At 36.1% G+C, this 12,731-nt stretch overlaps 1 protein-coding gene across 8 annotated transcripts in view; it reads left to right on the plus strand.

The window, feature by feature from the left end:
- Window positions 1-12,329, plus strand: part of LOC138312666 (uncharacterized) — a 28,322-nt gene extending 15,993 nt beyond the window's left edge. For 3 of the 8 annotated variants that reach the window (XM_069253448.1, XM_069253450.1, XM_069253452.1), the window contains 9 exons: window positions 305-2,030; window positions 3,398-3,464; window positions 4,248-5,704; window positions 6,210-6,333; window positions 6,562-6,688; window positions 7,607-7,716; window positions 9,331-9,413; window positions 9,905-10,017; window positions 10,624-12,329. In XM_069253448.1, the coding sequence (XP_069109549.1) occupies window positions 305-2,030; window positions 3,398-3,464; window positions 4,248-5,704; window positions 6,210-6,333; window positions 6,562-6,688; window positions 7,607-7,716; window positions 9,331-9,413; window positions 9,905-10,017; window positions 10,624-10,979 (4,163 nt within the window). In that variant the 3' untranslated portion in view covers window positions 10,980-12,329. Of the gene's footprint in view, window positions 1-304; window positions 2,031-3,397; window positions 3,465-4,247; window positions 5,705-6,209; window positions 6,334-6,561; window positions 6,689-7,606; window positions 7,717-9,330; window positions 9,414-9,873; window positions 10,018-10,623 lie in introns of all 8 variants that reach the window. The other 5 variants (XM_069253451.1, XM_069253453.1, XM_069253454.1 and 2 more) reach the window with 4 other exon arrangements.
- Window positions 12,330-12,731: the final 402 nt, after the last annotated feature.

Genomic DNA, 12,731 nt, shown 5'->3' on the forward strand with positions numbered 1-12,731 from the left:
GGTTCATAACTCAATAGTGTATATGCATTAGCCCACAGTTATGATTTGGTATGGACCTTTATTACAGGTCTAGGATTGGTGTTAAAAGAGTTATACAATTAATAGTTGTTATTAATTGAATTCAAACCTTAATTATTATGAAAAATTAGTAGATCCAGCTTAGGCATTGTACAAATTGCTGTACGGTGAAATTTAAATATGTCATGTAAACAAAATTGTGAAATTTTCAAATGCTGAACAGTCTTGCCTTCCTTCACTAATTTGATTAACTGTAGGTATAATGCAATTATTTTTTTTAATTCAGTAGCATCCAAAGCCAGTTGTCAAAGAGAAGCGAAGGGTGATAGTGGTACATGTGGGATTGATATCCGTGATGAACCAGGACCGAGTGGCAGTGGTGGTGACATTCCAGGGGAAACAGCCAAGAGTGATAGTGGTACATGTGGCAGTGGCATTGATATCCATGATGAACCAGGACCGAGTGGCAGTGGTGGTGACATTCCAGGGGAAACAGCCAAGAGTGATAGTGGTACATGTGCAGTGGCATTGATATCCATGATGAACCAGGACCGAGTGGCAGTGGTGGTGACATTCCAGGGGAAACAGCCAAGAGTGATAGTGGTACATGTGGCAGTGGCATTCTTATCCATGATGAACCAGGACCGAGTGGCAGTGGTGGTGACATTCCAGAGGAAACAGCCAAGAGTGATAGTGGTACATGTGGCAGTGTCATTGATATCCATGATGAACCAGGACAGAGTGGCAGTGGTGGTGACATTCCAGGGGAAACAGCCAAGAGTGATAGTGGTACATGTGGCAGTGGCATTGATATCCATGATGAACCAGGACCGAGTGGCAGTGGTGGTGACATTCCAGGGGAAACAGCCAAGAGTGATAGTGGTACATGTGGCAGTGGCATTGATATCCATGATGAACCAGGACCGAGTGGCAGTGGTGGTGACATTCCAGGGGAAACAGCCAAGAGTGATAGTGGTACATGTGGCAGTGGCATTGATATCCATGATGAACCAGGACCGAGTGGCAGTGGTGGTGACATTCCAGGGGAAACAGCCAAGAGTGATAGTGGTACATGTGGCAGTGGCATTGATATCCATGATGAACCAGGACCGAGTGGCAGTGGTGGTGACATTCCAGGGGAAACAGCCAAGAGTGATAGTGGTACATGTGGCAGTGGCATTGATATCCATGATGAACCAGGACCGAGTGGCAGTGGTGGTGACATTCCAGGGGAAACAGCCAAGAGTGATAGTGGTACATGTGGCAGTGGCATTCTTATCCATGATGAACCAGGACCGAGTGGCAGTGGTGGTGACATTCCAGGGGAAACAGCCAAGAGTGATAGTGGTACATGTGGCAGTGTCATTGATATCCATGATGAACCAGGACAGAGTGGCAGTGGTGGTGACATTCCAGGGGAAACAGCCAAGAGTGATAGTGGTACATGTGGCAGTGGCATTGATATCCATGATGAACCAGGACCGAGTGGCAGTGTTGGTGACATTCCAGGGGAAACAGCCAAGAGTGATAGTGGTACATGTGGCAGTGGCATTGATATCCATGATGTACCAGGACCGAGTGGCAGTGGTGGTGACATTCCAGGGGAAACAGCCAAGAGTGATAGTGGTACATGTGGCAGTGGCATTGATATCCATGATGAACCAGGACCGAGTGGCAGTGGTGGTGACATTCCAGGGGGAAACAGCCAAGAGTGATAGTGGTACATGTGGCAGTGGCATTGATATCCATGATGAACCAGGACCGAGTGGCAGTGGTGGTGACATTCCAGGGGAAACAGCCAAGAGTGATAGTGGTACATGTGGCAGTGGCATTGATATCCATGATGAACCAGGACCGAGTGGCAGTGTTGGTGACATTCCAGGGGAAACAGCCAAGAGTGATAGTGGTACATGTGGCAGTGGCATTGATATCCATGATGAACCAGGACCGAGTGGCAGTGGTGGTGACATTCCAGGGGAACCTTCTTTCATACTTGATCTTTTGAGCTACCAGTAAGTAGTAACATGCATTTGATAATTATGAATTTTTGAAGTTCATTTTATGGTCAGCTTTGGTTGTATAGAAAAATGTACTATTATCGTATTTTCCCTATTGAGAGCGCGTCCCCTAATAAGGGCGGCATCTGTTCACCGTGTCACACGTGTGTAGACTTTATCACTCATTTGTAACATCGTTTTTTCGTTGCATGTAACAGTTAGATGTATTCCTTTTTTACTTTGACAATGATCGTTACTGATTTGTGGATATTCAATCGTTTATAATAGTTTAATTGTGCTTTTCTCGTCAATAATGCCAATAATGTCAATAATGTTGTAAACAACACGAGGATCGCGGCATAATTATTTTCATGTAATAAATACCCCTAAAATACATGGAATATCTTGTAAATATTCTAGTTTTAATGTTTACAATTTGTTTAATAAACATCTCTCCGTCAATTTTTCATGATTTTATAACCTATGAAATCATGTCCGTTTCAGAAAAATTAGCAAAAAATGGTCTCAAAAAGCGGCGCCCCCTTAAGTCAATTACCTGCGCCCGGCGCCCTTATTAGGGAAAATATGGTACTTGCGATTGGACCATGCATGGATCTGTAATTGTAGACTTGGAATTATCATTTGTTTAAAAAATAGTAATGAACACTTATAAAAAGAGTAATTATGAAAACCATAATATTTATTCATAAAATTCAAGATCATTCAAGGATTGCACTTGATGATAATTTGGTCTATCGATGTACATTGTATAGACCGAAAACCAAAGTGGACTCTAAATACTTCATAAGACAGTTGATGATAGGGACAATCCAAATTTGTGAGACAGCTTTTTTTCTGAGTGAAAGCATGGTGTTTTCCATGTACACATGAATACCTTCCCATCCTATATTCTGAATCTGTATTTGTTTTAAAAACATTTTTGAGGAAGAATTCCGTCCATATATACAGATTTTTGTTGCATCACAATCTGCACCTTAATTATCACATGTTAGGAAAGCATTACCTTCATCATCCAAAAGTGGATGTAAAAAAAATAATTAGATAATACTGTTTTTCCATGATAATTGAAATATTAGTATGTAAGCAATATTAATGCTAGCTGGCCATTTGAAACTCTTGATTTCTGCTTATTGTCTTTGCTTGAAAGCAATAATGTTTAAAGTGTTTAAATGGCTTGTGTAGCATTAGTTCGAAGTGGACCTGGTGTAGTAATAAGTGACTGACATGTGATTTGTTACTGATTTCAAAATATTGTACTACATGTCATGCAAGATAGTAATTTTTAAGAAATTGAAAATGAAGATGGCAAAGATCCATTTGATTTCGAGTTAAAATGTTGAAACTGTCCCAATCTTTTCCAGGGGTAGTTGGGAAGTGCAAGAGAGCGCGGATATTGAGCTGGAAGACAGTCTGGATATCAGTTTAGATGTAAGTAAAGAAACTTAAAGTTGATGCTGGAATTTGATCTTAAGGCCATCTGGCCCAAAACATGATCTTTTGCTAAGATGTTTAGTTTGTGAAAACCAATTAAGACTCTAAATTAAAGATTATTTAGTTACAAAAGTCAAGGTCAAATTTTCTTTTACTGTTGAATATTAGTATGATCATGACACTATAAGTATACGTAGTAACATTAGTTTGAATTAATCCAGGAGCCATGCAATTGATTTTAAATATTTCCAAAGTGCTTTTAAATTAATAGTGTTGTTCTGAAATTACATATATGAGAACTTCGAAGACAGTTTTCTGCAGAGCTCTTGTAAATCATACAATATAAATTGAAGATATACTTAGTAATAGATCTTTAATGTTGAATTCAGTTCCATTTGAAGTATTTGAAGAGAAACAAAGCCCCTAAATTTGAGTTAAGTTGGCCCTAAAAGGTCTTTAATTTAGACATCACATTACATTGCTATGAACCCTGACGGAGCAAATTACATTTCTTTATGAACCCTGTAAAACTTGTTTTTAATTTACATTTTCAACTATTTTTTTTCCTGGTCAATCTTGACACTAGACTTTCTTTAATTTATATTAAGCAAACATTATTGGAAATGGCATCTAGTCACAAAAATGACTAAAATTTGACAGATTTATGATATTCTTTATTACTAAGCAGTTAAACACCATTAGAGTTATCAGTTAAAGTTAGTGAAAAGATTTATTTTACTTCCTGCCTTTAAATGACTGCATGTATTTTTCTTATTACAGAAAGATATATCAAGTGGTTCGGAATACCTTCCACAATCTGGGGATAGTGATGAGGAAAGTTTTGATATTGAGAGAGAAACAGTGTGCACGTCTACATATACAGATGTAGTCGCTAATAGTTGCAGTGAATCAGATGATGACAATGGCAGTGATGTTTTCCCCATGTTGATATCTACAGATCTAGAGGTGGCAATTAATAAACCAGCTGTGATAGAACCAGGAGACAGTGACAGTGACATAGAACCAGAGGATGAAATATTACGAGATAAGGAAAAACCAGGAATATACATCAAGAAGGTGTCAAAGAGTGCAACAACAAAAACTGGTAAGGTGAAAAAAAATGAAAGAGTTTACAACAGTTATCAATTTTGTGGAGTTTGTGGAAAAAAAGTGTCAAATTTTGCACAGCACATTGAGAGAAATAAAAGGTCACATGAACAATCTCTAGAAATAAAAAAAATACAAGAGGAAACTGACAAAAAGAAAAAAGATGACTTGCGGACTATATTACGAGGAAAGTTCAATAATGCTTTCAATATGGAAACATTAAAGAAAGGAAAAGGAGAAATACTACTGGAAAGAAGACCAACAAAAGCATTTAATTTAAGTGACTTTGGACCTTGTCCAAAATGCCTGTTGTGGATTGCAAAAAAACTCATGAGGAAACATCAAAAATCCTGCGTTGTAAGAGGAACAGGCACTGCAGCCTCATCGATGCTCATTACACAATCAGACATAATATCCAAACGATTGACAGCTGAGGCCAGTGAAAACCTAGTGACTGAAGTTTTCCAAGTGATGTTAAACGATGAAGTCGGAAAAGTTGCCAGAGAGGATCCCTTGTTAATACATCTTGGAAACATATGGATGGAAAAGAATGTTGACAATAAACTTAAGAGAGGATGTTACACATCCCAAATTCTTAGACTGGTGGCAAGACTATTTCTTCAACTCAAAGAGATGAAACCTCTTGCGGATGGTAAAACTCTCTGGGATTACCTTCAACCTCAATATTTTGATGTTTTGGCTGAAGCTACTCTTTCAATTGCTGATCCATCAAAAGAAGATGCTGAAGACCTAGCAAAACCAAGCAATGCTGTAAAGTTGGGTTATGATTTGAAGAGACTAATAAACTGTAAAATTGGTTTGTCAATAATGGGAAATGACCAGAAGAGTAGGCAAGATGCGGAAGACCTCCTGAAAACAATGCAGATATTCTGGGGCAGTAAAGTAACAAAGTTGGCCCGAGTTTTACTTGAAAGAAGGAAATATAACAAGAGAGAACAACTTCCAATGCCAGAAGACATAGAGAAACTCAGCACCAGCTTGAAGAAAACTATCACTGAGCTAGACTTGGACAGTGTGGACCCTGAAAACTTTCAACATGTTGCAGAGGTGATGTCGGCAAGACTTCTCATGTATAATAGACGACGAACAGGAGAATTACAAGCCATTGGGTAATACATTTTGTAATTATAATGTATTGTTATAGTTAATGTACTGTATTTAGAGATATGCTGACCTTAGTTTTTTCTTCAATACTTCACAGGGAGATCTCTGCTTTGGTATAATGTAGGGGAAAAAGATCTATTACCAGGATATATTGGGAAAGACAACTTTTTATGTTATCTCAACAGTGATGATGTCAGACTAATTATGAAATTGTGATCATAATGGTATAAATGGATTGCTTCCTTGACAACGTAACATACAATGGTTTAGATTTGGTGTACCCCTCCCTCCCCTCTCTCTTTAACAACTTGAGAAAACGCGAAGTCAAAGTAAAGTTAGTCTGATTGCAATCTGTTTATAAATATGGAAGAAATACAATCAAACATGTCATGTCTGTCAAGTAGATAGGCATCTACATATCTCAACACTAATAATGTCCCTTGTGAATGATTTTGACTGTTCTGGTCGGTTCTCAGCCTAACTGACAATTTTATGTGATTGTGTTTACAGATTGGAGGACTACCAGAAAAGAAAAAGAGGTGATGCTGAAGCTGCTGAGAAAATCTTGGGGGAATGCACAGCCCTGGAAAAAAAACTGTTGGATGATCAGGAGCTAATGACTGTACGAGGGAAGGTAAAAGAGAAATCAGCAAAACCTTGCTACGAGATTTAGTCTTGTAATAAAGGAGAATAATAGAATGTTTAAGGGTCAATTGGGTTAATGCAGATATGGGCTTTTGGAATTTGCATTTGGGATAATAAAATTAATTTCATGCAACTAGCCCAGCTGAATATATTGATTTTTAAAACTTACGTTTAAGCAATAGCCCTGTAAATAATGCAATGGGTTTGGTTTCTCTAGACTGGAAGAGGCGTCCCAGTTATAATACCGAAGGATTGTCGTTCTGGATTGCATTTCCTCTGTAATCAGCAAATAAGACGAGCAGCTGGTATTGCAGAAAGCAATGAATACATCTTTGCATATAAAGGTACAGTATTATGATAAAGTCAGAAAAGCTTGCATAATTAGCCCAGGAAATGATGGATGATATGCTTATTCAGGAGAAACCAGGCAATAGCCTTAAGAGATACCAGAATACTTCTTTTAAATTTCTTCTAAAACAACTGCAATTACGATTATTGTCTATACATATTAGAGACGTTTATTCATGTCATTTTTTCCTGGTGTATATGACACTTCCAATAATCAGTTAATTAAATTGAGAATTGCAATTTTTTTAGTTTGTACAATACATAATGCATATATCAAATTTCTCTCATTGCTCTTGATTAGTGACTTGATTTTATTTAAGGTGATTTTAACTAAAGTTCTTACATGGTTTAGTTTGAAAATGTTTCAAGTGATTACTTTTTTCACAGAAGTTGGTCATCATTATAAGGACTTGCTTATTTTTTAAACAATATTGATCAAACTTTGCATATTGGTCGGTACACATGAGAATATCTCCAATGGTCTGACGTTTGTGTCTTGGTCATGGTCAAAGTCAATGTAACTATTAAAGTAAATGTAAAGTGAGAGTTTATGTACAGAACCGCAAGATATATTGCAGGATAATCATGGCAGGCATTGCTTATTACATGTATTGGAGAGAATTTGTATTCACAGTTTCTGTGGCTTGATTTTAGCTAACACATCACAAAGTTTCAGTGAGCTTATTGTATAGTGCAGGAATTACCATGCAGCATATGTCACTATATATATATACTCATATTTGTCCTGATGTTGTTTGGCAAGTAATTACCTGTTTTGGTCTCACGCAAGGTGTATTTATTAATATAATGTTATGTTATTTATGTTCAAGGTCATCAGTACATGAAGGTTAAAAACATTGAGGATCTTAGTTTATGTAATAAATTTCGGACTCTGGTTTTTTGTTCAACATCAGATGGTGTGGTTCGAGCTTATGACTCTTTGGCAAAGGCGTGTAGAAGGGCAGATTTGGATAAATGTTTAACCAGCACTAATTTGCGGAAGTATATGGCCACCATGACCCAGGTAAGGAGAAAATAAATAGGGTTATATTTAGTATGTATTCATTTGATGCAATATCAACATGCACCTGCCCTAATACCTGGTTGTCATTTGGTGCAACAACAGATTCTTTTGCATCGGCTAGGGGAGGGGCAAATACATGTTGTTAAAATGTCTGTCTCTCCTGATTCTATGTAAACACTTAAGGTCCACAACTTAAGTGATTATAACATTCTGGAGAACAATGAAACTAATTAGGGGCTTTATCACCCTGTGTATCTGTTCATTCATTAATTTTGTATGGGCTAGCTGATTACATGAAACTTTCACATAATGTTCAGTTCACAACAAATACTGGCAGAGGTGAAATGTCAGGGTCAAATGATGCCTGGGTCAAAGGTAAATGTCATACGATTGAAATGTCAAGGTCATCATTTTCCAAATTAAATTATGTTCTGACATGTTGAAGTAAAGTCAATCAAAAGTCAAGCAAGTTAAAAAAGGAGTTAAACTAGGACCAAGATGTCATTTGATCAAATGGCAAGGTCAAAATATTATTGTTATTATTATTTTTTTTCTTATTTTTTTTATTACTGGTTATTGTTTTGTTGGGACATTACAAAGCAGAGTTTATTGAGGTCAAATTTTGTGTTCTATTCAATGGTGAGCATGTTATGATACTAGGTAAAGTAGATAGAAATTAAACATAGAGTTAACTGACCAGAAATTGAAGTGAATGAATATAAGAAATCAGTGTTTTTACTGGATAATATTTTGTCATGATACAACAAATGTGTGGGGACCAAGTAAATAACTTCGTTATGATATAGTTGCACATATGTTCGTTAAATAAAAGTACAAGATAACTCAAGAAAGTTAACATTTTTTCTGGCTATCCTTTATTAAGATATAGACAGCTATGTGCTCACATTTATCTATGTGATACTTGAAACTTCAGGATGACCTATAGCCATCGTATTTTGTCTGTCATTGTGTGCTATCTGTAAACTTTTCACATTTCAAACTTCTTCTCAAATTCCACCATTGGGTTTGAGCTGAAACTTGCCTGGAATGATGCAGAGATGGTCCTGACCAAGTGTTATTATTTTTTGGGTCGGTCTGAAATCCCAAGATTGTGCCATCTTAAAAAACTTCTTCTTTTTGGCTGGTGCCATTGATCTGGAAATGGGGATGTTAAGGAATTCGAAGGGTAGCCCATGAAGTGTTGTTTACTTTTTGGCCTCAAAACAAATTTGGCATGGCAGCTAAAGTGGCCATTTTGTGACACGTTTACACAATAATTTTTAACTTCTTCTCAACCATTGAGATATTGCCCAAATGCCAAAATCGTTATTTACATCTGTAACATTTTAAGATCCTATATGTCATTCTTGTAATTTCAGTACCATTGTAACGATTGAGTTTGTGTGTTAGATAGGTATGATGTAGGTAGTCAGGTGACCATTAAGGCCTCTTGTTTATTATTAAAAGAGCATTCATATCCCTGCTTTTTGACATTAGGAAAGTGTTGAAATTTTAATCATTAAATAATACTAGAAAACGTAACAATGTTTTATAGAATTATTTGGAATAGTGCAGGAAATTGATGTAACAAATTTAAAACGTTACTTTTTACAGGTCCTTGATTTGAAAGAGAATGAACTAAACTGGGTCCTAAACCATTTAGGGCACACATTAGATGTTCACAAGATCCATTATCGGTGAGTTATTTGTGTTGTTTTACCCTTCACTTCAGAAAGAGATTGTATATAGTTTTGAAAGGCATTTTTTCTTGTGTACAATATATCATTTGTGTGAGAGAGCATTGTAAATTAATACATTCATTTTGATCACTCTGTTTGAGACTAAGACCTTAATATTACTAGTCTTACTGTTGACACAATAAAAGTTTGAATGCTGTCTAGGGCTGAAATGATACACTGATAGTGATATATCAATAACATCGATTTTTCATCTGAATAAACGATGCGTACGTTTTGTATCGGGATGCAAAAATGAGTACTTTTGATTACTTTCATCAAGTTTATATGGGATATTTGTAGTCTATTGATTGATCAAGTTTAGATATTGTCTTATTTGAATAAAAGTTTGTATATAATGGTTTTGGGGATGCAGATCAATGATAACATTTTCAAAATCTTTCGATGCCATGGTAACAAGATATGGGTTTCTGATTGGCCATGATCCTCAGGTGCACGAGTGATGTACTGGAAAAAGCTCAAATCGCAAAGATACTCCTGCTTCAAGATCATGGCTTGATGGGAAAGTACCACAACAAAACCCTTACAGATATTCAGCTTGAGGGTGAGCTTTTTAATTTCATTTTCATAAGACTTTTTAAATTCCCAAACCTCATGAAATACAGTATGTTATATTTTTCTCTAATTTAGGTTTCAATGGTAAACATTGAATGTCAACAGGAAATATTTGAAAAGTCAGTATTTTAAAGACTGTAAACCAAGATATTTTTGATTAATCTTAATTTCATGTTTTCATGCTCAAGTTCTCTTGCCATAAATTAAATTCTTAATTAATATTACCATCTCAAACCCCTGACCTTTTTTAGGGGCTTTGGCCCCTTGATTTTAATGAAAAAGGTCGTTGCAAACAAGTTTGAAAACATGTCTATTTGAATGTAAACAATTGTTTGAAATTCAATATTTCACAATTTTTAGGGGGACCTACCTCATCTACCTAGTATCATTCTGTAATACAAATTGCACTAATGATAGGATATCTCTAGTGTTGTGAGAGCGATAGGGGCATCACAGAAAATGTTTGAAATTCATTATTTTGTCCATATTTAGCCAGAAGCAATCCAGTGTTGGGAAAAGTGTTGTTTGCAATGTTTGTAAATGTTTTATCTTCATTATTGATCACCCCCTCAAAATAATTATATTGTGTTTGTAGATCTAGTTGCTGATCAGGGGTGTGATAAAGACATGGAAATGGAAGATGTATTGGATGTCTCAGAAAAAATGGGGCTAGAAGAAGAGGAGGAGGAGGTAGAAAAAGAAGGCATTGAGGATAAGAAACCAAGAAAGAAGATCAAGAGTGTCCCTCGTCAAGGATGGGAATGGGAAGAGGAAGAAGAGATTAAAAGTCTGTTCCAGAAGTATTTTTCTAAAAATGAAAAGCCAAAACCCGTAAATATTCGGAAAATGATGCTACAAAGCAAAGCCAATGGGGGAAAAATACATTTGAGAAAAGTGGATATTTTAAAGAAGAAGATTTTCCGAATGATTGACAAAAACAGTTCTAAGTGAATAAGGCTTCAGCTGCTGTTTCTATCAGGACCAGTGTGAATTGATTTATGTTGTTTAAAGAATTCAACTTCATTTTTATTACTTGTTCAGCTGATCTTCGTATGATTTTATATTTTGAGCCAAATGAACATTTCATTTCATTGCAACACATACTCAAATCTGTATTATACATTAACAGAGATACTGTTAATTTGATTACTGTACTTTAAAATGCATATCCTCAAAGTTACAACAGCCGATTTGAGAATACTGTTGTGGTTTCGCAAAACTTTTCTAGCCACATGATTTTAATACAACAAACTGATTACTTCAATATTGATTTTAAGCTCACTTGGCCTGATCAAGTGAACTTGTGATTTGGTGGTTTTTGCCGTCTGTCTGTCAGTTTTCAACTTTTCATTCAAACAATTTCAGAATAGCTAAAAGACTCAAGTCATCTGATATTTGGCCTGAGGTATGGTGAGGTAAAGGGCTATCAAGTGTGTTCAAATGGATGACCTTGATCTATGTTTAAGGTTGCAAGTGTCAAATGTGCTTAAATATTTGAACAATAACCAAGATACCTGATTTGCTGCAGCATGCTTACATAACTGTCTGCAAAGTTTGTTCAAATTGATTACCATGACCAATGTCTTCAGGGATGGAATTTGTTTGATAAGGGGGAAAATCAAAACTGTTATGGCTGTTTGTTTGACTTATGAAAAGGTCAAGGGTGACATTTGACTAATTCTATTATGAAAAACCCACTTTTTAGCTAATGCCAAGTGAATGTCCGATATTTAAGTGGAATATTGTCTCTAGAGTTTGTGAGGTGATATCAAAGATACGGCTATAGAATATGGGGTGCATTGTCCGATATTTAGGTGGAATATTGTCTCTAGTGTTTGTGAGGTGTGATATCAAAGATACGGCTATAGAATATGGGGTGCATTGTCCGATATTTAGGTGGAATATTGTCTCTAGAGTTTGTGAGGTGTGATATCAAAGATACGGCTATAGAATATGGGGTGTATTGTCCGATATTTAGGTGGAATATTGTCTCTAGTGTTTGTGAGGTGTGATATCAAAGATACGGCTATAGAATATGGGGTGCATTGTCCGATATTTAGGTGGAATATTGTCTAGAGTTTGTGAGGTGTGATATCAAAGATACGGCTGTGCGGTGCATTGTCCGATATTTAGGTGGAATTTGTCTGGAATTGACGAGGTATGAAATCAAAGAAACTGTCTTAGAAAGTTACAGAATTAAATAGATAAACTACAAATGTTTTCATTTCATTTTAACATCAAATTTCTTTTTATTTTGTTGTATTTTATGATCTCGAATTGATTAAAAACAATAACAACACACACAAACATTGTTGTTTCTTTAATGTTAAAGTTCCTCCACTCATGAAATGTTTTAATAGCTACAACATCATATTTAAACAGATAAATGTTTCAAAAAGGAACGATCATAATTTTGGTTGAAAGTTACTCCTATCATTCAACAAAAGCATGGGACGAAAATAATCGGTGACTTTAAAAGTAAGTAAGACACTCTCCAGCAGAAATGTGTGGCATTTTCATTTGTGACCCGTTTTCAAGTGTGACCTGTGGCACTATGCAATACATGGACTGGACTAAGACTTTTATCGATCTGTACCGCAATACTATGTAACACTTAATGGATATATGACAGAAATACGTTTCAAATGTATACTTTTTGGGGGAGAAATGGTGATTTAGTATCTCTTAATCAACAAGCAGTTA

This window comes from Argopecten irradians, unplaced genomic scaffold (genome assembly GCF_041381155.1).
Source record: "Argopecten irradians isolate NY unplaced genomic scaffold, Ai_NY scaffold_0416, whole genome shotgun sequence".
Taxonomy (NCBI): Eukaryota; Metazoa; Mollusca; class Bivalvia; order Pectinida; family Pectinidae; genus Argopecten; species Argopecten irradians.